Source organism: Oncorhynchus clarkii, chromosome 20 (genome assembly GCF_045791955.1).
Source record: "Oncorhynchus clarkii lewisi isolate Uvic-CL-2024 chromosome 20, UVic_Ocla_1.0, whole genome shotgun sequence".
Taxonomy (NCBI): domain Eukaryota; kingdom Metazoa; phylum Chordata; class Actinopteri; order Salmoniformes; family Salmonidae; genus Oncorhynchus; species Oncorhynchus clarkii.
This window is the reverse complement of record NC_092166.1, coordinates 57,828,032-57,854,594: the sequence shown is the minus strand read 5'-3', so window position 1 is coordinate 57,854,594 and position 26,563 is coordinate 57,828,032. Positions and strand designations below refer to the sequence as shown.

The following is a 26,563-nucleotide window of genomic DNA, read 5'->3' as shown; positions in this document are numbered from 1 at the left end:
TTTGGTTTCATCTGACCAGAGCACCTTCTTCCACATGTTTGGTGTGTCTCCCAGGTGGCTTGTGGCAAACTTTAAACGACACTTTTTATGGATATCTTGAAGAAATGGCTTTCTTCTTGCCACTCTTCCATAAAGGCCAGATTTGTGCAATATACGACTGATTCTCCCACCTCAGCTGTAGATCTCTGCAGTTCATCCAGATTGATCATGGGCCTCTTGGCTGCATCTCTGATCAGTCTTCTCCTTGTATGAGCTGAAAGTTTAGAGGGACAGCCAAGTCTTGGTAGATTTGCAGTGGTCTGATACTCCTTCCATTTCAATATTATCGCTTGCACAGTGCTCCTTGGGATGTTTAAAGCTTGGGAAATCTTTTTGTATCCAAATCCGGCTTTAAACTTCTTCACAACAGTATCTCGGACCTGCCTGGTGTGTTCCGTGTTCTTCATGATGCTCTCTGCGCTTTTAACGGACCTCTGAGACTATCACAGTGCAGGTGCATTTATACGGAGACTTGATTACACACAGGTGGATTGTATTTATCATCATTAGTCATTTAGGTCAACATTGGATCATTCAGAGATCCTCACTGAACTTCTGGAGAGAGTTTGCTGCACTGAAAGTAAAGGGGCTGAATAATTTTGCACGCCCAATTTTTCAGTTTTTGATTTGTTAAAAAAGTTTGAAATATCCAATAAATGTCGTTCCACTTCATGATTGTGTCCCACTTGTTGTTGATTCTTCACAAAAAAATACAGTTTTATATCTTTATGTTTGAAGCCTGAAATGTGGCAAAAGGTCGCAAAGTTCAAGGGGGCCGAATACTTTCGCAAGGCACTGTACACTCAATTAGTATTTGGTAGCATTGCCTTTAAATTGTTAAACTTGGATCTTGAAAAAAAATAATAATAATTTAAAGCGTGTGCGAGCAAGGAGGCCTACCAACCTGACTCAGTTACACCAGCTCTGTCAGAAGGAATGGGCCAAAATTCACCCAACTTCTTGTGGGAAGCTTGTGGAAGGCTACCCAAAACGTTTGACCCAAGTTAAACATTTTAAAGGCAATGCTACCAAATACTAATTGAGTTTATGTTAACTTTTGACCCACTGGAAATTTGATGAAAGAAATAAAAGCTGAAATAAATCATTCTCTCTACTATTATTCTGACATTCACATTCTTAAAAATAAAGTGGTGATCCTAACTGACCTAAAACAGGGAATTTTTACTAGGATTAAATGTCAGGAATTGTGAAAAACTGAGTTTAAATGTATCCGGCTAAGGTGTATGTAAACTTCCGACTTCAACTGTATATATAGTTTCTTGGTCTTTTTTAAATCTCTCAGATTTTGTACAGACACTTCAGAAAAACGTCCTTTTGATTTTATTTGAGGGACTATCTGTTGTTCGATGTAGTGAATCTTTTATTCAACTTTTTTTTATCCTTCAAAGGCTCTTAAAATTCTAAATCAAATAGCTAAATGACCTTCTTAAAACAATTCCATATGTTAGCTTACAGACATACCCAAAACACAAAAATTGTCCAATTGTGTCGATGATTCTGCAGTGTTTCTTTAAAGGTGTAAAAAGCATTCATAAGAATGTTCTAAGAAATATTATGGGAACCTTTAGAGAACAGACGAAATGTCTTCTGGGAACGTTCTTGTAACATCTAGTGAACGTTTTTTTGCACCCTAAAAGAAACATTGTAGAATCATCTGCACAACTGGACAGTTTTTGTGTTTTGGGAATATACAGTGCCTTCAGAAAGTATTCACACCCCTTGACTTTTTCCACATTTTGTTGTGTTACAAAGTGGGATTAAAATGGATTTAATAAACGATCTACAAGATGTCAAAGCGGTAGAAAAAATTTAACATTTGTAAAAACAAAACTATTGCAAATAAAACACTAATATATCTTTATTAGATAAGTATTTAAACCCCTGAGTCAATACATGTTTACTTTGAGTCTTGAGTCTTTCTGGGTACCTTAAATCTTTAAGAGCTTTCCACACCTGGATTGTGTAACATTTGCCCGTTTATTCTTTTCAAAATTATTCAAGCTCGTTAAAATTAGTTGTTGATCATTGCTACACAAACATTTTTAGATCTTGTCAATTGTCGAGCAGATTTAAGTCAAAACTGTAATTCGGCCACTCAGGAATATTCATTGTCTTCTTGGTAAGCTACTCCAGTGTAGATTTGTCCTTGTGTTTCGGGTTATTATCCTGCTGAAAGGTGAATTTATCTCCCAGTGTCTGGTGTAAAGCAGACTGGACCAGATTTTCCTCTAGAATTTTGCCTGTGCTTGGTTCCATTCATTTTTTTCTCCCCTGAGAAACTCACCAGTCCTTAACGATTACAAGCATACCCATAACATGATGCAGCCACCACTATGCTTGAAGATATGGAGAGTTGTACTCAGTGATGTGTTGTATTGGATTTGCCCCAAACAAAGCACTTTGCATTCAGGACATAAAGTGAATTACTTTGCCACATTTTTTTTTCAGTTTTACTTATTCAATATCTGCTTTTTAAATTTTTACTCATCTACCAATTCTTTGCGAGGCATTGGAAAACCTCCCTGGTCTTTGTGATTTGAATCTGTGATTTAAATGGACTGCTCAGCTGAGGGACCTTACAATTATCTGTATGTGTGGTGTACAGCGATGAGGTAGTCTCTTGAACTTCTTCATGCTTGCCATAACAAAGGGGTTGAATACTTATTGACTCAATACATTTTAGCTTTAGATTTTTTTATTCATTTGTAAAAATGTAGAAAAACATAATTCCACTCTGACTTTATGAAGTATTGTGTGGAGGCACATGACAAAAAAGCATCTCAATTGAATCCATTTTAATTTCAGGCTGTGACACAATTTGTCTTGAAAAAAAAGTCAAAGGACGTGAATACTTTCTCAAGGCACTGTATCTTTTGTGATGTCCCCACAATGTTCCCACCAGACTGTTCCCACGACCTAATGAAATATTCTGGGGAACCTTTTAACAGACAATGTGTTCTGGGAACATCAGGCGAATGTTTTAAACCAATATTGTCTAATCATCAGCATGACTGAACAGTTTTTTTCTGTTACGCGAGAAGAAAAACATAACTCGTACATTGTTATTACAATACCTGGAAACCTAATGAGAATTTTTTTGGGGGGGGATGTTTGGTGATGGGTGTTACAGCTGTTGTGCGCGACATTTTAGTGAAAGTTGTGCACTAATTTATTTGTTCTACCTTATGGTGTTTTTAGTGCTACGTTGATGTCGATTATTGCGTTGTATGTTTTGGAGCTTGCAAAAAAAAAAGGCATTTCAATTCATATATATATATTCTATACCAGACAGCCAGAGCAAAAATCAGCATCCAGAGGAAGTGTGATTATAAAAGGGGACTGTGATGAAAGCTGCTGTCTAGACAGACAGACAACCACCAAGTTTTGTTAACAAGCCTAGGCGCTGTATCAAGGACTTTTCAGTGTAAATTCTCAGAGCAGGAGGTAGCCGGAAGACGAAGGTGTAATTTGGACACCTGAACTAGCCCTGGCCTCTCCTTGGATGTTGTGAGGTGGCGTGCTCTTTTGAATGCATTGCAATGCCGCTCCGTCTTAAGGGCGAATAGCTGAGCAGCCGCTGGACAGATTGTAGGCTAACACATGTTTTGTATTCTGATCCAGCGGCACTCATTATTGGACCTCTTTCAGTCTTCAGACAGTCTTTTGGAAAAGAACACTTCTTTGGCGAAAATAGAGTACTGATGTCCTCTACCAGTACTAGGGGGTTTGCTAAGCTTCATATAGAGCTTTCGTCTCCGTGGTTCACACACAGGGTCTAATGATCTCTCTCAGGCCAGAAGTTAAAACAGTCCCTCTGCCGCACATGTCAGTCTTAATGAAGCCCCATGATCTCCTATTGAGTATCTGCCATTTTGATTTAGTGCTTTGCCTAAGTGTTAATGTGAGCCTCTCTAGACCAGGCTGACAGTTGTAAATGCAGCCAGTCCTTCAGAGGAAATCAAAGGAGTAGCCGAGGAAAATGGCTTGCCATGTCCGTCAGCAATGACAGCGCTAGCTACTTCACAAATTCACAATAATGCTGAATTCAATCAGGCTCACAGAGACTGTCATTCTGACAACTGGAAGCATTTACCATGAGGGGTATCTTTATTATGGTGGTAGTAGTAGGCTTTTAGGGTAAAAATGCTGTTGATTCAGAAACTCACTAATTACATGAGTTTGTTTCTCTCTTCCTTCTCCAGGATATGAATGACTACTCTCCAGTGTTCAGCCAGGTGTTGTACAGGGGCATGGTGGCTCCCAACGCAGTCAAGGGGACTGTGGTCACCACGGTACATGCAGAAGACCTAGACCCCCCTGTGAGTAGACAACAACGTGACAGCCCTGCTCTGGGTCTGACTGTCACTTTACAACATGCCTGCCAGGTTGCTGCTCCCGTGGCAACGCGGGTGTGAAAGCATGATTGGCTCAGCTCCGTCCCGAGCCGGCGATTTAGCGGAGAACAGAAAACATAGTATGTGTCTGCGCTACTGCGCTCGTACATTGTCATTGTGTTTGTTTGTCTTGTTTCTATGTATTCCACAGAGTCGTCCCGTCGATGGAATGCTTAATGATATAATGTAGATACATCGGACGGAGTTGTTGTAGTGTGTTTTGCTATTATTACGTTGGTAGGGTAAGTCTCATTGTTTTGAGCTTTCAGTTATTTATCATGTTCTGTGCTAGTGGATTTGTTCGTTCATCCATAAGTGGATGGTTATTTATGAGAGAGATTGATATCACTACATGTTCTGATATCTTATAGCCTCGGGTGGACCTGCAGGCAGAAAGCAATATGCTCACTGCATATCATATAGAAGCATATTCTACATGCTCACTGTGTTGTGTGATTTCATTGCCCTGTGGCCCGAGGAAATGATGTCAGTGTTGCCAAGCCGACGTCCCAAGGCGTGGCGAATCAACCATGCTTCGGCAACAAGTTCCTGAATATACAATGATATTACATTTCCCCTTATAGTAAACGCTTGGTTTCACAAACTCACCCATCACATTGGCGCAAAGAGGTAGATGCCTTAAGGTCTCTCAGGGCAAATAAGACACTGAGCAAATGTTATTCATGAACGAATATTATTCATCAATTCACATGCAGTGGAACAACAACATAGATTATATGCAATCCTTTTTTTCACACATGTAGGGCATAGTGGTACTGTAGGACTATGTGGAGATTAACCTTTTAACTTGAAGGCATTCTGAATGGTCCCAGCAGTCGGTAGATTAGAGGAGAGGATGAAAGGAGAGGAGAAGAGAGAAAAAAGGAGAGAGAAGGTGAAGAGAAAGGAGGAGAGGAAGGGAAGAGTAGAGAGCACCAGCGGAGGATCAGCCTCGCCCCCCTGGAGACCCCTTCCCGCCTGGCGGGATTGACAGGCCGAGGTGAGCCCTTGTGATATCTCTCTGCATGAGTGGGAGGCCCTGGCTTGGCTGGCTGGACTGGGGCTACCAGCGCCCCACACCGCATCACTCCTCTCCCTCAGATGTATGTAAAGCAGTTTTGAGATGACAGGAGAGGCAAGTTCTCAAGCTGAGCTGTGAGATGAATCACTGATAGAGACAGGGTGGGAGAGAGAGACTCCACAGAGCCTTCCTGGCACCTTGCTTGGCACCTTGCCTGGCTGGAACCTCAAAGCACCCCCCAGTCACACACACAGCTCACTCCTGATCATAAATTCAGGTGAGGAGACTGAGCAGAGAACCTTCCTCCCCTCTTCTCTTCCCTCCCTCTTTCTGTTTCTCTCTCTGTCAGTCCATCCTCTCTTGCCCTCTCTCTCTCGCTCTCTCTCTCTCATATATATCCAAGTTTGCAGACAGATAAGCTGTGGAGGGTGGGGGTCCACACTGCAGATGTTATGTCACTGTGGTCACTGTACCCTCCACTGTCTTTAGCATCTCAGAGGCAATGGTCTGCTTTTAATAAGCTTCTGTAGTGAAATATATCATATGTCCGAGTTAGCCTTCAAAGAGATATTACATTTTAAAACTCAAGTCACAGCTGGATGAGACTCAGGTCAATCCTCTTTGGCTCTGTTCTCTTCTTTTATCTGACATCTCACAGGTGAATTCAGTGCAGTCTACAAGCTGTTTGTCTTCTTCCCAATGTTCAGTATTCATGCAGGGAGGGATGGGTTTTTTGGGGGGGTGTGATCAGTGTTGGGCTTCTGATATCAAGAGTTCAATTACGCCTCTCATATCCCATATTGTCTAAAGTTTTAAATGTGATACGCAATTGACCCAATCCAAAAGCAAGCTACACGATCAGCCTTCATTATAATGGTATTATTAAACAGCCCACCCTAGAGGGAAACTTTCCTCCCCTTTTAATCAATCTGATAAGCAGAGTAGTTGCTTAGTCACTAAATTATATGATCCGCCTGAGATTGTGTGTGTGCGTGCGTGCGTCTGTGCACCGAGCCCTGTCTGCATGCATGTGTGTCTAATTGTGCGAAGTCACATAACTATATGGGTGTGTCTGTCTGTGTGCACGTTTGTACAATATGACCTGTGTCCTTCACCCCCTCTGCAGCAGATGTTGGAGCAGTCAGAGACTCCTGTCAGAGTGTGTGTGTCTGTGTGCATATTTTTACAATATGACCTGTGTCCTTCACCCCCTCTGCGGCAGATGGTGGAGCAGTCAGAGACTCCTGTCAGAGCTGTCTACTTTCCCCCCCTCCCCTCTCCCTGTCCGTAACTCCCTATCCCCCCCCCTCAAGGCACTCCAGCAACTTTTACTCTCACCGTGAAAGTTGTGGAGGCTGAAGAATAATCGGTTGATGAAAGTGTAGCTTTCTCTCTATTTACAGTACATAAGGGAAGGCACTGCAAATCTACTCATGACTGGCTATTGACTGGGAAGACTAATTTACTATTTGTTACAGGCCTGAAACTTCGATGGGAAACTTTGTTTGTCTTCGCTGCCAGCTAAGCTACGGAGCACAAACTGGGCTCTGGGCTGTTCTCAGCATCTCAAGAAGATCGGCTGAATTGTTATAGTCCTCCGTCAAACACTGACACTTGAATTATTTGTTTACTGTGATCATGATTCTCCCCTGTCATAGGAGAAAGGGTTCTCAGGCTGTACTTTCTCGTAGATTCTGCTGACTCAGTGCTAGGTTGGTTTATTGAAAAGGAGCAGCTATTGAGACAGAACTCAACTCGAGCACAACTTGAGTCGTTTTGTTTATCAGGACAATACGACTTAAATTCAGAATGTATGTTTAATCAAAGAAATGTTTGCTTGAAAATCCCCTAGGAGTTAAAAGAAAAAATATGTGCTTTACAAGGGAGAGCTGTGTGATTTAAACAAACGTATCATAGTTTAACTCGCTGTAATTACAGAAAGTGAACAAGCGTTTACACAAATGCTGGTTCGGCTGTTTTGTTTAGCTACATCTTTTAAGTCATGAAACTGCTACTGAAAAAGTGTGTTGTAAGTAAGACATGTGATCTACCAAATTTATAGCACATGAAAGTGCATTTGACATTTGCCAAACAAAAGGACAGATCCTTAATTCGTCAGCGAGCATTATCATCTCCGCTCTGACCTGCTTGTTGTTATGGCGCCCAATGATGTTGTTGCTTTCTCTCTAACCTCGCTTCTTTGCTCCCCTATTCTCCTAGCATCTGTCAGCTGTCTCTTCGCGTTGGCATCCCACATTTCATGAAGCTTTATGAACTTCTGTTTATGCATGAGCCATCTTTAGACACGTTTCTTCATTCTAAGCTACAGCCAAATTTGGCCCGATATCTGAGCGCGAGAGAGAGAGATTTAACCTGTATGTTTAAGATTCAGAACTCTGTTAAAAGGTGTGACGGTCATGGCAGCGTGCAATTGGGTTGTCTCGGCGGTGTTAAAAAGGTGATTTAAAGTATTAGTGCAGAGAAAATATTAGAGTTGAACGAGATAAGTTTGCAGAAATGCGATACGATAAAGTAGGATTTAGGATTATGTTTGACTCCAGCCAGGTTGCATCCCAATTGGCACCCTATTCCCTATATTGTGCACTACTTTTGACCAAAGCCAAAAAATCTGTCAGAGTAGGAGTGCTGATCAGGGATCCTTGTAGATCATAAGGAATAAGATTACAGTATATGGACAGGTTGGGACCTGATCAGAACTCCTACTCTGAGACACTTTGCGGATACAGGCCCTGGTCAAAAGTAGTGCACAATATAGGGAATAGGGTCCCATTTGGGACTCAACCCCAGGAAGGTTAAACAGTGTTTTCAGACGCTCGCTCCTCGTCGATATTGATGTACTTTCTCTCAATGCTTTCATAATAAATCAGTAAATCCTATATTGGGCAGATTTCATGCTAAGCCCCTGTGAATCAGGGTCCATTTGCTATGGCATTTATGCTGTTGGTCGATGGATTTGTATGAGACGTCACTGCCCCCGTAGAGTCTCTCCTTCCTCCTCACTTCACCACCCCAAATGATCCAGACACCCAGCCGAGTCGCCACCTCCTGCCTCTCTTTCTGCCTTCCTGCCTTCTAAGGCAACACATGAGTTCACAAAGAGGTCTTAGAATGAGTGAAACACCATTCTGTTCCACCCGGAGCCTTTGGAGAGTAATGAAAAACAAACCTAGACGTTGTAGAGTATTACTCAGTGGCAAGGAAACGGGATGTTTCAAATGCGTGAGCCACAGAGCCAGTGAATGTTGATCCCTGACCCTTGATCCTGTGTGTGTGTGTGTGTGTGGGGGGGGGGGGCGGGGGGGCTTATTTAGAAATGTCCTGATGCATTTTGTTGAGATTGCCCTGCCATTGTAGATAAATGAACATAAGGTGTGTGTGTATTTCACAGGGTACCCCTGCCAGCCGTGTGCGTTACAGACTGGACCTCGATGAGGACCCTTACAGCGGCAGCATCTTTGACGTGAACGAAGTCACAGGCAGCGTCATCACACGTGTCAACCTCAATGAAGAGCCCAATCTAGTGTTTAGTGTGAGTACATACCTTTTGTTATAAACAGTACTGTAAAATGACCTTTTTTCTAAGAACGTCATTGAGTGGAGAAATTGAGTGACACCCTGCGTTCCACTTTTTTCTTGTTCGATTCTTATTTTATTTCCTCCCTGCAGCTAATCATTGTTGCCTATGACGACGGGGAGCCAGTGAAAGTCAACAAGACCCTGGTGGTTATCACTGTCCTGCAGCCCTCCGTCATACCAGTCTTCACCCAGGAGGAATACAGGTACACTTCTTCCTGAGCATGTGCACTGTTAGCCTGGTCCCAGATCTGTTTGTGTGAAATTGGTATGGTAAACCAGACCAGTTAGCAAGACGGCACAAAAAGATCGGGGACCAGGCTAGAACTTGAAATGATACTGTATATGGTTTGCACGGTCACTGATCTACATTTGTAGAGCTTGGATATTCTCCTTCAATATGGATTTGTATGAGAGCTTGTTGCCTGATGTGTTTCGTGTTGTCTTTCCAAATCACAAAACATCAATATTCCCAGTGGTCAAATATCAGGGCTTGATCAAGGTGGAGCCGCGGGCACAGGTTGACACGTCACACAATGTTGCTTATGACAGCGCTCTGCGCTTTTATGAGGTCATATAGTCCGGGCACAGGATTTCCTCTTCCCCTGTCGGAGAGGGGATAGATCTCCAGCTTTTTAATTTACAACGTAACTGTGTTTAAACACTCAACATTTTAATTCACCTTTGTGGAGATGTCAAGGTATTTAAGAGAACACTAAACTGCAGATATATTTTCAGAAAGGGTTAGAGGCGATATGGAACCTGTCAGCGAAGCTTTTATTGCTAGTGTTTATATGAATATGTATCATAGCTCATAGCTAGAGTGTGTAGTAAGTACAGCAAATCTACTTCAGCACTGCACAGTGTTGTTTTCTCAAAGGGTAGAGTGCACTTGCTCTGCATAAATTATGGCTCTTTTATTGAATTAAGTATTGTACATATGTGACATAAGGGGCTAATTAATTCAGCTCCCCTGGCATTGACTCTAGATGGATCAGCATGCTGGAGCTCTGGCTTACTAAATTGCTATTATTGATTTCCATAATGAAATTTTGAAAAAGTTAGCGAGGGCATTGCGAAATGCTTCTTGTGCAACAATGGTTTTTCACCCCACCACATCGAATCATTTTCAATACCGAATAAGAAGTGCGTTTAAAGTTCTCAACATGCTTTAAAAAGGAAAGGGGGATATCAAATCAAATCAAATTGTATTTGTCACATACACATGGTTAGCAGATGTTAATGCGAGTGTAGCGAAATGCTTGTGCTTCTAGTTCCGATACCAGTTGTACAACTGATTGCATTCAACTGAAATGTGTCTTCTACGTTTATATATATTTTGTATACACACTCGCACACCATGTAGGCCTCTTAACTTGGTCCAGTTCTCTGTTGGCAGAGGAGTTGAGCTGTGTTGTAATCTAGTGGGGGGGGGGGGGGATATGTGTGTAAGCCAGCTCTATAACAAGCCAGCCTTATCTACTGATTCATTAAGACTACAGAGCCAGGAACATGGGCAATGAAAAGCCTTGAATGGGGGGGGGTTTGAATGAATGACATGTCCTACACAGCGGTGGAAGGTCGCTGGTGATAGTGGCTCTTTGGCAGGTGGGGGAATAACAATGGCTGTTGGTAACAGGCCACCTAGCAGGCAGCATTGCCTGGATCAGTTGTTAATTAGAGCCTGTGGAGACATTAGCCAGGTGTTATGTCCCCCTCCACAGCCAGGGCCTCCACAATCTGCTTCCCTATTCTCTATCTCTCCCTCAAATCCCTCCCTCCCTCCATCTGCTCCCCTAGTTGAGCAGTCCAGAGGAGACTGCATCCCTCCATCTCTCATCCATCCCTCCCTCTACTCCCCTAGTCGAGTTACAGTCCACAGGATAACGCCACTCCCTTCCTCCGTCGACCCCTCCTTCTCTCCCTCCCCCTTTCCTCCCTCTTCCGTCTGTGGGCCTCTCAGGAACCAATAAGCCCTTTAACTCAGTGCCAGCAGTCCTTGTGCAATGCCAATCAATGTACATCAATAATTCACTGTCTATTCACAAACTGTTATAATGTCCATTTCAACCAAACCTTTGAGTTGCAGCCAATTTTCTTTATTGTATGTGCTTTTATATGATGTACTGTATATTCAGCAGTTCAGTTCAGAACTTGGCATATGATGTGGCCTAATGTTTAATGGTGTTACAATGTAAGAGTCTGAAATCCTTGAGCTGGGTTGAAAGTTTATTGGATCACCTAATTGGATGATAGAAGCCTTTGTCTGATATCTGTAGCCCAGTCTTTGAACTTAATAGGCCAAGAACATTTGGAATCTGTGGAGATTTTAATTAGTGTGTGAAGTTGGTTGATTCTGAACATCAATGATCATGAAATTTGCATAGGGCTGACGAAGAGCTTGGTGTTGTTTCGGAGATTTGATTTAGTGTGTGTGAGGTGATGTCAGGTTGGCTGGCAGAAGCGCTGTCTGGCAAGTGGCACCAGTAGATTCCCCCTCCCCGAGTGGAACTGTCTGTGAAGTTTGCCACCCAAATCTGCCGCCTGTGCGTTTTCCACAGCGGTTATCTCATAGAAACACTTAATGAAGCCGCAGTGAGTTTCACTAAATCACCCGCCACCGTAACCACCTTGCCACTTCTGAGTTTGTCATTTTGACGATCACTGCAATCACTGTCTCGTTTTCTGCTTACCTCCGTAGATGTGTGAATTAGCCCCCCCCCCCCCCCCCCCCCCCCCCCCCCATCTCCTTCACCTGAGTAAGACTACGACATGAATAAACATGAGGGAAAACGTATCATCCACGCACACACACACACACGCACACACACACACACACACACACACACACAAGGCTATTGCATTGAAAAAACAACATGACATTTGCTTACTTTTACACCAGGGATACCTTTGTGCATACGCCTCGTGAATAAGAACAGTCAACCTACAGGATTGAGCACAAGAACAGCTGTGGAGTTGCATGCCAGTACCTGTGAATCATGATAATTAGATTACCTGCAGAGGTAGATGATTGAAAGATCCTAACAGGATGACTTAACGATTGCGAAAATTGTGCCACCGTCTGCCTGTTAAGCTTTGGCCGTGTTGAAAGCAATCGCCGTGCTCCGTCCCTAACATACAGGTTATTGAGACGGAGCGCCAGACAAGGCAAGGAGTGTAACTAGCTGCTAGGTACGGAACGGTAATCACGCCGTGAGTCACAGTAAGAGAGTGAGGACGCTCTATTTTCTCCATGGCCCTCATTGGGTTGGAGCAGGGGAGAGACAGTGTGTTGCCTGCCTGACTGTGTGTGCTTGTGTCCTAGGCAGGGCTGGAAGGATGGGTTGGACCGGCCTAACCCCCCCTCCCCCCGGAGCTCATCACAGCCGTGTGATTAGTTTCTCTGTGGGGGGGTGGGGAGGGGGGGGGGGAATAATAAACATGGTCAGATGAAATGTGCCCACCCCACACGCACGTTAGACACGCACAACTCCCTCTGAAGGATCTATTTGGAGTTGGTTGACACTCTGTTTTGCAACGCTGCGTTTAACCGGGTTAAGAGTGTTAACACCCTTAAATGTGTGTGTTTAGAGCTGTAGAGCAGGGTAGTTCCGCGGCCACCAGGCGCCAGTCCTATTATTTGGAGTGTTCATGCTACAGACGGGAGCTGTGCAGAGTCACACTCCAGTGTGTAGTGGAGCGGTGCGTGTTTTAAATGTCATCTGTCATGGGTGTATGCATTCCTAACGGTCAGGTCCAATTAACTACCTGGCAGAGTCCTGCTGTTTAGTCCAGCCTCTTCTCCTCCTTCCGCACCCTCCCTCTCTCCACCATCCCTCCCTCTCACCAACACCCCTCCCCCCTCCCTCTGGCATGCCCTAATTTCTCCACTCGCGCCTCCCTCTCTCTCTCACACAATTTCTATTTCTCGCTCTCTCCCTCCCTCTCTCTCATGATTAGGGTAGTGGGACTCCCTCCCTCCTTCGGAGGACAGCACCTGCAGTATAAACATGCAGCCGTTGGCAGTCACCACGCACCACTACCAGCATGGGGGCAGAAAAACAAACACTGCATTAGCATAACATAGCTTATTAACATGTCCTAATGATAGCATCTCAGTTAACCATCGTGCACTGTCAAATAGACATGGTGCTATGGACAACTGCCTTGTTAATGAATGTCATTAAAAGTAGAGAGTACAGAATTAAGATGTTTTTAAGGTGTTGCATCAGTGCATTGAAAGCGAAATAAGCGCGGCAGGTAGCCTAGCGGTTGAGAGCATTGGGCCAGTAACCGACAATTCGCCAGTTCGACTCTCCAGACTGACTATGGGAAAAATCTTTCGATGTGCACTTGAGCAAAGCACTTGCTATATACACGGGGTACCAGTACCGAGTCGATGTGCGGGGGTACGAAGCAATTGAGGTAGATATGTACATGTAGGTAAGGATAAAGTGATTAGGCAACAGGTAAGATCAGGGATGGGGTCTACAATAACAACAACAACAAAATATAGATACATTTTTTTTTTAACTCAGTCAGGGTCTCAACTTACTGTTGAGAGAAAGAATAATAGAATACACAAAATGCAATTTCGAAATGTGGTTGTGCATCAGTAGTCACTCAATTAGCCCAGGTCAGCAAAACTTTTTTAGATTGGTAAGTTATTCTCGCTGCCAGCTATCTAAACTTGTAGTATGCATGATCGACCGGGATTGGGCCCGTTGATCATCAGTTATCATGTTAAAAAACTGCAAACATTTGCCACCACCACATGGCCAATTGAGTAAAATTGCATGAAATGAGTTCATTGCAAAATGTTCTCTCCACCCATGGCAAAATGTGTAGAATTGGAGAACATTTACTTCAAAATGTAAATTTTTCCTCTTCGCTGTCACGAGGGGAGCTGCTAAAATGTTTAGCTCGCAAGGTGGGGTTGGGGGGTTGGGGGGATGTGGCCCCTCATGAGTTCTGTTTTTTTTGTGTGTCCCACCCCCATCAAAGTTGCCCATCCCTGAGATAGATAATAAACAGTAGCAGCAGTGGCGGTGATGAGTCAAGTGTGCAAAAGAGTGAAAAAAGGGTCAATGCAGATAGTCCCTGTAGCTATTGGTGAACTATTTAACCAACTATTTAGCAGTCTTATGGCTTGGGGGTAGTTGGAGGTAGTTGCTCCATATTTAATGTGACTGCCATCTGGTACAGTACATGTGTGTGGTTTGCAAAATTGTCTGACGTATTTAATAATTCTATACCCGTCTGTCCTCCGTACTCAAAACATGTATCTTTTGACTTTTATGAAGTCTACCCAGCTATAAAAAAAAAATGCGCCTCTAACAAACACACGACTCACAGAAGCTCTCAAGTATTGCCAAAGATATAAATGTGCTGTCGTAAAAAGTGCCGAAACAATTGTTCTAAAAATATGACTAGCAACTTACAGTACATCCAAGGTTACCTTCGCTGCCGCATCACAGCGAGAGAGCCTGAAGTGCTACAGGCAACTTTGTGTTGATCGCACTGAAATCATGTGTTGTTTTATTTATAGATAGTGTTAGCAGCCGAGTATCATAGAGGCAATGACACTGAAACGAACATAGCAACAACAGACATCCCGAAGAACAGTGTGATTTGATACGCGTTCATTGAGATGTCGTCAGAACTCTTTCGGGGCACCTGTGTGCGTTGCATATCGGTGATATTATTGGATCATTACCGGGCTCATTAATGTGTGTGTGTGTGTGTGTGTGTGTTTCCTGTGTCTTTATTTGGATAGATGGATTAACAGCTTTGCCAAATGGCCCGCAGAGAATAAGGAAATCAAATGGTTGTCGTTGATGAGTCATCTCGATGGAGCCCTTTTCATTTTTATCCCACAATGTCTCAATCAAGCATGAGCCCTTATCTGCTCCCTCTTTTGTTGGCAGCCGTACAACAAGGGCCTATCATTTTAAATATTCATTGTGGTGTTCAATTATTTATCACATGTATCGGCTTATCTTATTTTTAAAAACTCTCCTGAGCATGATTGGAAAATGTGAAGCTGCACTATGGGTGAATCATGCAAATGTGTTTTAGATGAAACAGCCTCAGGGTTTCATGTGCTAGCTACCAATCTTGGTATTAGGCTAGACAGCTAGCTAGCATCAGAGGCGGATGTTTAGAAACCAGAAATGTTTTTTCTGATGTTTTACAACTTAAAAGTACATTTAAGAACTTTATATGATACTTAAGAGTTTCCTTGATGCTCGTATCTTTTCTTCCCCTTTTCCCATTAGACTCTAAATAATATTATTATATATCCCTAGTCTAAGTCTTGAACGGAGAACTGCTCAAATAGTTATCATAGCTACTAAATTGCTAATACTAACTGGTATTTATGGATCATTGTCACTACAGTATTTCCATTTGCAAAAAAACACTCATTTTCCATAATGCTTGCTTTACATTTATGTATTCCATCTGAATGGGAAGGAATGGGTTTGTTTTGAAAGGCTAAAGATATTTTCCCCAAGTTCACAACACTACTGAAGTGCTCATGCTAACTGGTATTTATGGACTTGATATTTCACCAAAGTTTGCAGGACTAAGAGTTGACCTTTTACCTCTTGTTTGCAAAAGGACAGCCATGGTATGGCAACTGGTCCCTAACTGCACTGATCCTATTCTTTGAAAAGCTGAGCGCCTAACACTCGCGATAGCAAAACAGTCGCAAAAATAAAAAGTATCTTTATCGAAAATAGCCAAATAGTAAACATGAATGTTTTCAGTTTAACTCGGCTTCGTTGAGTGTTGATACCGCTCTGAGTAATGGGAGTCAGTGAGAGTCCTGTTGTGTGCAGTGAATGAAGCCATGGTGTGTATTGGCGTGGTCAGCTGTTTTCCAGGGGGGGGATTGATGCTGTGTATAGTCCACATCAGACAGCATGCTTTACTGCGCTACTCACACTCTCACATGGTCTGCTAGAGGGCTCGGCATGGGTAACCTATGAGCATTTGTCTCTCACTTCAACACGTGCTTCTATACCTGCATTGCTTGCTATTTGGGGTTTTAGGCTGGGCTTCTGTACAGCACTTTGAGATATCATCTGATGTACGAAGGGCTATATAAATACATTTGATTTGAACACAAAAACGGAAACAGGGTTCATGACCTTGCACAAACGCATAACTCGGACCATAGTAAATGAGTTTTCTTCCTACTAATAGCACACTGAAGGTATTTACTGCATTTGTAGATGTACAACATGGTCTTAGCACACTTGACCCTGGCTTTGTGATGATTAAAGACTGCTCCGATTCATTTTGTGTTCAAGTGGATTAATATGATTATCCTGAAAAACAAGCCACATGTTTTATTCAAGACCGGGATTAAATGTGGGTTTTATCATCCGTTCAATATTTGCGGTGGGTTTTGAACAGTTGTCAAATCAGTGTGGCAGATGTGCTTCCACCCCCCATGTTATCTTCCCACTGCACTCCAGAAGATCAAAGGAGGAGATACAGTAGGCTACGAAGATCAGATTAAGAGATGACAACAGTTGCGCTGTTAGTATTTTTTAAATATTTTTTACTTTGCCTCGATTTGTTGCATTTTTGTTAGTCAGGCCCTGTAGCATCATGTATGAACCAAAGGTAGCCACTCCGCAGTGTATTCAGAAAGTCTTCATACCCTTTGACATGTTCCACATTTTGTTGTGTTACAGCCTGAATTCAAAATGGATGATCAAAAAAAAAATCTCACGCATCTACAAACAATACCCTATAATGACAAAGTGAAAGCATTATTTTGTTTTTATGTTTTTGGAAATGTGTTGAAAATGAAATATAGAAATATATCATTTACATAAATATTCACACCCCTGAGTCAATACATCGTAGAATCAACTATGTCATCAATTTACAGTTGAGTCTTTCTGGGTACGTTTCTAAGAAATCCAACCCTGATTCAGATGACCATCCTACCCATGCTAGATTATGGAGACATAATTTATAGATCGGCAGGTAAGGTTGCTCTCGAGCGGCTAGATGTCCTTAACCATTCGGCAATCAGATTTGCCTCCAATGCTCCTTATAGGACACATCACTGCACTCTATACTCCTCTGAAAACTGGTCATCTCTATATACCCGTTGAAAGACCCACTAATTGATGCTTATTTGTAAAACCATCTTATGCCTCACAACCCCCTATCTGAGATATCTACTGCAACCCTCATCCTCCACATACAAAACCCGATCTGCCAGTCACATTCCGTTAAATGTCCCCAAAGCACACACATCCCTGGGTCGCTCCTCTTTTCAGTTCACTGCAGCGAGCGACTGGAACGAGCTGCAACAAACACTCAAACTGGACAGTTTTATCTCAATCTCTTCATTGAAAGACTCAATCATGGACACTATTGCTGTCAATTGTGGCTGCTTTGTGTGATGTATTGTTGTCTTTACCTTCTTGACCTGTGCTGTTGACAATAATGTTTCTACCATGTTTTGTGCTGCTACCATGTTATGATGTTGTTTTTGTTTCTTTTGCCTTTTGGTAGGCCGTCATTGTAAATAAGAATTTGTTCTTAACTGACTTGTCTAGTTAAATAAAGGTTAAAAACACAATTTAAAAGTGACTAAGATACCGTAGAATAGTGTGGAGTGCAGTTTATACATATGAGATGAGTAATGTTACTGTAGATACGGAAACATTATTAAAGTGGCTCGTGATCCATTTCTAATAGTGGTCAGTGATTCCTAATCTACGTGTGTCTATAGGCAGCCGCCTTTGATGTGCTAGTGATGGCTGTTTAGCAGTCTGATGACCTTGAGATAGAAGCTGTGTTTCAGTCTCTCGTCCCAGCTTTGATGCACCTGTACTGACCTCGCCTTCTGAATGATAGCAGGGTGAACTGGCAGTGGCTCGGGTGGTTGATGTCCTTAATGATCTTTTTGGCCTTCCTATGGCATCAGGTGCTGTAGGTGTCCAGAAAGGCGGGAAGTTTGCCCCCGGTAATGCGTTGGGAAGACTGCACCACACTTTGGAGTGCTTGTGGGCGGTGCAGTTGCCGTACCAGGCAGTGAGACACCCCTACAGGATGCTCTCAATTGTGCATCTGTAAAAGTTTGAGAGTTTTAGGTGTTAAGCCAAGTTTCTTTAGCCTCCTGAGGTTGAAGAGGCGCTGTTGCACCTTCTTCACCACACTGTCTGTGTGGGTGGACCATTTCAGTTTGTCAGTGATGTGTACGCTGAGGAACTTGAAGCTTTCCACCTTCTCCACTGCAATCCCGTCGATGTAGATAGGGGGGTGCCCCCTCTGCTGTTTCCTGAAGTCCACTATCATCTCCTTAGTTTTGTTGACATTGAGTGAGAGGTTATTTTCCTGGCACCAGACTCCCAGAGCCCTCCACTCCTCCCTGTAGGCTGTCTCATCGTTGTTGGTAATCAAGCTCACTACTGTTGTGTCGTCTGCAAACTTGATGATTGGGTTGGCGGCATGCTTGGCCACACAGTCATGGTTGAACAGGGAGTACAGGAGGGGGCTGACCCCAGTGTTGAGGATCAACAAAGAGGTGTTGTTTCCTACCTTCACCACCTGGTGGTGGCCCGTCCGGAAGTCAAGGACCCAGTTGCACAGGGCAGGGTTCAGACCCAGGGCCTTGAGCTTGATGATGAGCTTGCAGGGTACTATGGTGTTGAATGCTGATCTATAGTCAATGAACAGCATTCTTACATAGGTATTCCTCTTGTCCAGATGGGACAGGGCAGTGTGGTGGCGTTTGTGGATCTATTAGGGTGATAAGCAAATTGAAGTGGGTCTAGGGTGGCAGGTAAGGTGGAGGTGATTTAAACCTTGGGATAGGGAGAGATTGACAGACTGGGATAGGGAGAGATTGAATATATCTGTAAACACACCAGCCAGCTGGTCTGCGCATGCTTTTAGGACGCGGCTAGGGATACCATCTGGGACGGCAACCCTGAACCTGCCCGCCGTCCTATACCCTTGCTCCACCTCTGGATTACTAAACTCTGCTTGTCCCTGAACCTGAGCCTGCCTGCCGTCCTGTACCTACTCTGGATTATGATTATTTATTTATTTTTATTTTTTGGAATTTTACCCCCTTTTCTCCCCAAATTGTTTAGTAGCTGCTAGTGCGCGATGAGACAAGGATATCCCTACCGGCCAAACCCTCCCTAACCCTAATTGTGTGTCGCCCCATGGACCTCCCGGTCGCGGCCAGCTGTGACGGAGCCTGGGCTCGAACCCAGCGTCTCTGGTGGCACAGCTAGCACTGCGATGCAATGCCCTAGACCACTGCGCCACCCATGAGGCCTACTCTGGATTATTGACCCCTGCCTGCCTTGACCTGTCGTTTGCCTGCCCCTGTTGTTGCAATAAACATTGTTACGTCACACAGTCTGCATATGGGTCTTACCTTGGTTCCTGATTGTACGAACTGGCCATGACTGACCCAGCAGACTTAGACCAGCTCCGCAACGCCATCTCCTCCCAAGTAGTCATGAGGAGTTGCTTCGCGGTCTGATGGAAGGGTTCCAGGCCGTGGCCGAACGTCACGACCTAGCCTTGGACGCATTGCGGGAGCAATTCTGTGGGTTGCCTGCTAGGCAGTTTACCACGACTTTAACCTCCCAGCCCCTCTGTAACCCAGCTGGTAGTAGCGCCGTCACCCTGGTCTCCCGGGAACCCCACTTACCTCCCCCAGAGCATTACAATTGAGATTCCAGAACCTGCCCGGGCCTTTCTCTCCCAGTGCTCCCTCATTTTTGAGCTGCAGTATTCTTCGTTCTCCTCACACCACTCAAAGATAGCGTACATTATTACGCTAATGTCCGGGAGGGCACTTGCCTGGGCCACGGCGGTGTGGCAGCAACAATCCGCCGTCTGCCTCAGTCTGGAGGTATTCTTGACAGAGGTGAGAAAAGTTTGAGGCTTCGGTGTCCGGGAGAGAGGTTGCCCAGAAGTTACTCCAGCTTTGGCAGGACACCCTCAGTGTGGCAGACTATGCAGTGGAATTCCGCACGATAGCAGCGGAGGGTAGCTGGAACCCGAAAGAGCTGTTCGACACGTTCCCAGTAAAAGATGAGCTGGCAACCCCGAGAACTACTGACGGATCTCAACTCACTCATCACTTTAACCATCCAGATCGATGTTTGGCTACTGGAACGTAGGAGGGAGAAGAGGTCCGATTGCGGTCCCAATTGCTCACTCAGGGATCCCACCTTGCAGCTGATGAACTCCGGAAGTCCCTGGAATCTACGTTCCTGAGAGGATCCGAGCTTACCCGAGTCCTTCCAAGAGCCTCCGGAGACTGCCGATTCAACTCTTCCCGAGCCGATGCAGCTCGGCAGGGCTAGGCTGTCTCCAGGCAAACGCGTACGCAGACTTGAGACCCTGAGTTGTCTGTATTGCTGTACTGCCGGTCATTTTGTGTCTACCTGTCCCTTCAAGAGACCTAGCTCATTTGTTGGAGTGAGTACACTGGTGGGTCTTAAAGATCATTGTTCTTCTCCACTTACTCACCCCCCCTCTCCATGCCACATTGCTGTGTGGCGACCAGTCCAAATCTCTCCAGGTACTCATCGACTCTGGGGCCGATGTGAGTCTCATGGACATTACCCTGGCGTCCGAGCTGGGAATCCCCACTCAGCCCCTCTCCATTCCCATGGGTGGAGAGGGGTTGAGAAACAGAAGACAAGGGGCAGTCAGAAATAGAAAACTCCAATACCACGGGAGTGGGTGACCCTGCCTATAGTGCACCCCGTCCAGCGCTCTATAGGCAGGGTCACCCACCAGACCACCCCCGTCAACCTACGAGTGTCGGGGAACCACAGTGAGATGATCCAATTCCTGCTGGTTGAGTCTCCGCAGGTTCCCGTGGTATTGGAGTTCTCTTGTCTCCAGCTACACAATCCCTCCATTGACTGGGCTACTGGTGCCATTGTGGGTTGGAGCCCATCCCGCAACACTCATTGCCGGAACTTGCCAGCTCTGCTTGCCCCGGGACATCTTCCTGGGGGCTTGGAAATTGCCCTGGACTTCTCCGCCAGCTCCCCAGAGTACCAGAACCTCCGGGAGGGCTTCAGTAAGGCCCGGGCTACTTCGCTTCTGCAGCACCGACCGGTATCCAAGGAGGTCAAGCCTGAGGCACTGGCACGCCGCTATAGTACCGCTGCTACACCCCCAGAAGCCGAGACCATTCCCCCCCGCTCCAAGATCATTAGCCCCTCTGCTGTTTGTCCTCTGTCCTCCATATTTTTCCTACCTTTTCTGTGAGGAACTTGAGTCAAAACTAGAGTCAAAACTATTTCTGACTGACCCTTGTCTTCTGTTTCTAGGTATTCTGTTTCTAGGCCCAGTACCCCCCATGGGGTGGGGGGTACTGTCACGCCCTGATCTGTTTCACCTGTGCTTGTAGCCACTCCCTTTAGGTGTCGCCCATCTTTCCCACTAATCCTCTGGGTATTTATACCTGGGTTTTCTGTATGTCTGTGCCAGTTCGTCTTGTGTGTCAAGCTTACCTGTGTTTATCCTGTCACCTCCTGTCTTTTCCCAGGCATTATTTTTCTTGTCCCTCTGGTTTTTGACCCTTGCCTGTCCAGACCCTGTACCCGCCCGCCTGACCACTCTCCCTGACCCTGCCTGCCATCCTGTACCTTTGCTCCACCTCTGGATTACTGAACTCTGCCTGTCCCTGAGCTTGCCTGCCATCCTGTACCTTTGCTCCTACTCTGGATTATCGACCCCTGCCTGCCTTGACCTGTCGTTTTCTTGCCCCTGTTGTTACAATAAACATTGTTACTTCACACAGTCTGCGTCTGGGTCTTACCTTGGTTCCTGATAGTATTATCCTCAAAGCGAGCTAAGAAGGTGTTCAGCCTGCCTGGAAGCAAGACGTCTGTGTCCGCGACGTGGCTGGTTTTTCTTTTATAGTCCGTGATTGGCTGTAGACCCTGCCACATACGTCTTGTTTAACTGGGACTCAACTGTCTCTATACTGACGTTTAGCCTGTTTGATTGCTATGCTGAGGGGATAACTACACTGTTTGTATTTTTCCATATTCCCAGTCTTTTTGCACTGGTTAAATGCAGTGGTTTGCACTTTCAGTTTTGCACATATGCTCCCATCTATCCACGGTTTCTGGTTGGGGTAGGTTTTAATAGTCAGTGGGTACAACTTCTCATACGCACTTCCTGATTAACTCATTCACCGTATCGGTATATGTGTTGATATTATTTCCTGAAGCTACTCTGAACATATCCCAGTCCGCGTGATCAAAACAATCTTGAAGTGTGGATTCCGATTGGTCAGACCAGCGTTGAAAAGTCCTCACCACGGGTGCTTCCTGTTTGAGGCTCAGCCGATAGGAGGGGAGGAGCAAGATGGAATCGTGGTCCGATTTGCCGAATGGATGGCGGGGGAGGTCCTTATATGCATTCTGGAAGGTAGTATAACAATGGTCGAGATTTTTAGCAGCGCGAGTACAACAATCAATATGTTTATAGAATTTCGGGAGCGTTTTTCTCATTTGCTTTGTTAAAATCCCCAGCTACAATAAATTCAGCCTCAGCATACACAACACATGATACAGGATACATTATACAGCCACCACTGTGCTTGAAAATATGGAGAGTGGTACTCAGTAATGTGTTGTATTGGATATCCAAACATAACACTTTGTATTCAGGACAAAAAGTACATTTCTTTGCCACATTTTTTGCAGTATTACTTTAGTGCCTTGTTGCAAACATTCTGCACAGTCTTCCTTTTCACACTGTCAACTAGGTTAATATTGTAGAATAACTACAATGTTGTTGATCAACCTTAGAGTTTAATGGCTGTGATAGGAAAAAACTAACTGTTTTAAAGGCTCATGATGAAATCCCTGAGCGATTTCCTTCCTCTTCGGTAACTGAGTTAGGAAAGGCGCCTGTATCTTTGTAGTGACTGGGTGTATTGATACACCATCCAAAGTGTAATTAATCACTTAAATTTGCTCAAACGGATATTGAATGTCAATGTCTTTATTTTTACCCACCTACCAATAGGTGCCCTTCTTTGTGAGCCATTGGAAAACATCCCCGGTCATTGTGGTTGAGTGTGTGTTTGACATTATGGGGTATTGTGTGTAGGCCAGTGACAAACACATCTGAATTGAATCCATTTTAAATGCAGGCTGTAACACAACACATTTGGAAAAAGTCAAGGGGTGTGAATGTGAAGCAGATTTTTTTAATTCATTATTACATATTTCCTAGACCGACTAACAGCACTCTGAGGAAAACAACTCAAAACACAAACATTCCATTAAAATTCCTCCAGAAAGCTACATAAGCTTGGAGGCTTAACTTTCCTTCCAGTTATTACGAGGTGCCATAGCCTGCAGTCCATGCTCCAGATTGTAGGTACAGCATGGCGATACAGAGATGGGGGAACAGGGTTAGCTGTGATATGGGCATTGCTCTGTGGACCTCATTAGTCTCTCACACTTAACCGTCTGCTTATGTGGAGTGGCCATTAGAGCTGTGTCAGAGCCAGGGGAAGAGATGAGCATCCTCTTGTGTTATCTGTGCAAACAGAGCAGCACTCGCCACTCACTTGGCAGCTAGGAGCGGCTGATTGGGAAATGTCAGGGGGGATTACTGGGGGCGAATGAGCTACTGAGAGCCCGTTGCCTCAGCATGGTCTTGCATAACAAAAAACGTGAGTCTGTGTGTGTGTGTGTGTGTGTGTGTGTGTGTGTGTGTGTGTGTGTGTGTGTGTGTCGTCTAAGTGCGACTCGTCTCGCACACTGCCATCCAATTGCATCATAACTGGAGGAGAAAGGCATTACAGCTCAACTCTCAATAATATCCTCCTTCCTTCCAAGAGAGGCTGGTGCTGTGGGGATGATTTGTTTGGGGATGTGTGAGGTGGAGCACTCTCCCTCCACGCATGCTGCAGGAGTGTGTGTGTGTTGGTGTGTGTGTCTCAGTGTATTGATGTGCATGTCAGTGTGTGTGTGTCATAGGTGTTTGTGTAAGGGAAGGGTGGGTGGGAGTTTGTGACATGCCCACCGTGTCATGACTGATTCCCGGCAGGAAGCTCCCGTGTTGTTGTGGAGACCTTGAGGGAGGCAGACACAGGAAGGTGTGAGGATGGGGATGGGTGGGGAGTAGAGATGAGGCAGTATCACTGTGAACCAACGGTCAGCCCAGCTACCAAAGTTAAGAACAACAACCCATCAGAAATACAATCTCAGCTTCTGACTATAGAAAGGTATTGGTTAGCATGCAGGTAGAGTAATATTCCTGAGCCCAGTCATATTACCATGCAGGAGGTGTTTGTGTTCTTCTGACACATTGTTACTCTTATCATGCGGCTTGTGGTTAGCAAAGAGACCAGAGAAACAGAAGATGATAGTTTTTTTTTTATGAATACCATTAAGTGCAAGAGGCGTAATTGTCACTCTGGCAATTGATGACATTCCAAGCCTTGACGAAATGATTCAGATTCACAGGCCGTTACATTTTACCAATAAAGAACCACAGAAATACAGTGATAAACTGTCCTTGGGTGATGTGGTTTGCCATTGTGTTAATAAAAACATATTTTATATTGTTAGGTTGGGGTCTCCAAGGGTTAAGATTGCATGGCAATTTGTAAATTCCATATGGTATTGCAATGTATAATATAGCTTGTGAAAGCAGTACACAATGACGCAAGAAGATTCACATGAATATTCCTATCTCTTGTCATATTCTTCTTTGTCAATGAAATGCCACAACAGGTTACATAGATGTCCTTAGGTAACACCATTCACCTTGTAGGACAAAACACTCTGTCCTCTCACACTAAATATCCCAGTGGCAAGTCAATGTGCAGGGGTACAAGGTATTTGAGGTAGATACAGTGCATTCGGAAAGTATTCAGACCTCTTCCCTTTTTCCACATCGTGTGACGTTACAGCCTTATTCTCAAATGGATGAAAAAAAAGATCCTCTTCAATCTACACACAATAACCCATAATGAAAAATCACAAACAGGTTTGTAGAATCTAAAAAACTATTCAGATGCTTTGCTTATGAGACTCGAAATTGAGCTCAGGTGCATCCTGTTTCCACCTGTGGTAAATTAAATTAATTGGACATGATTTGGAAAGGCACATACCTGGCAATATAAGGTCCCACAGTTGACAGTGCGTGTCAGAGCAAAAACCAAGCCATGAGGTCGAAGGAATTGTCCGTAGAGCTCAGAGACAGGATTGTATCGATGCACAGATCTGGGGAGGGGGACCAAACATTTCTGCAGCATTGACGGTCCCCAAGAACACAGTGGAAGAAGTTTGGAACCACCAAGACTCTTCCTAGAGCTGACTGCTTGTCCAAACTGAGCAATCTGCGGATAAGGGCATTGGTCAGGGAGGTGAGCAAGAACCCGATGGTCACTCTGACAGAGCTCCAGGGTTCCTCTGTGGAGATGGGAATACCTTCCAGAAGGACAACCATCTCTGCAGCACTCCACCAATCAGGCCTTTATGGTAGAGTGGCCAAACGGAAGCCACTCCTCAGTAAAAGGCACATGACAGCCCACTTGGAGTTTGACAAAAGGCACCTGAAGGACTCAGACCATGAGAAACAAGATTATCTGGTCTGATGAAACCAAGATTGAACTCTTTGGCCTGAATGCCAAGCATCAAGTCTGGAGGAAACATGGCACCATCCCTACAGTGAAAGCATGGTGGTGGCAGCATCATGCTGTGGGGATGTTTTTCAACTGACTAGTCAGGATGGAGGGAAAGATTAATGGAGCAAAGTACAGAGAGATCCATGATGAAATCCTGCTCCAGAGCACTCAGGACCTAAGAATGGGGTGAAGGTTCATATTCTAACAGGACAACGACCCTAAGCACAAAGCCAAGACACTGTAGGAGTGGCTTTGGGACAAGTCTCTGAATGTCCTTGAGTGGCCCAGCCAGAGCCCGGACTTGAACCCGATCTAACATCTCAGGAGAGACCTGAAAATAGTTGTGCAGCGACACTCCCCATCCAACCTGACAGAGTTTGAGAGGATCCGCAGAGAAGAATGGGAGAAACTCTCCAAATACAGGTGTGCCAAGCTTGTAGCGTCATACCCAAGAAGACTTGAGGCTGTAATCACTGCCAAAAACCTGTTTGTGCTTTGTCATTATGGGGTATTGTGTGTAGATTGAGAAAAATGCAACAATTTAATCCATTTTAGAATAAGGCTGTAACGTACCAAAATGTGGAAAAAGTGAAGGAGTCTGTATGTACATGATGCACTGTATGTACATGAAGCCAGTGGAAAGTGACTAGGCATCAGGATTAATAATAATAATAATAAAAACATATTTGAGGTAGATATGTACAGGAAGGCAGTGTAAAGTGACTAGGCATCAGGATAGAAAGTAATGAATGTAAAATAAGAACAGAGTAGCAGCAGCATATGATGAGTGTAAAAGTGTTTTTGTGCGTTTATGTTTAATCTGTG

At 44.5% G+C, this 26,563-nt stretch overlaps 1 protein-coding gene across 1 annotated transcript in view; it reads left to right on the top strand.

The window, feature by feature from the left end:
* The window catches only part of LOC139376583 (protocadherin-15-like), a 185,551-nt gene that overhangs the window by 116,289 nt on the left and 42,699 nt on the right, over window positions 1-26,563 (top strand). The window contains exons 22-24 of the mRNA XM_071119336.1: window positions 4,263-4,379; window positions 8,885-9,025; window positions 9,163-9,275. Coding sequence (XP_070975437.1) covers window positions 4,263-4,379; window positions 8,885-9,025; window positions 9,163-9,275 — 371 coding nt within the window. The remainder of the gene's footprint in view (window positions 1-4,262; window positions 4,380-8,884; window positions 9,026-9,162; window positions 9,276-26,563) is intronic.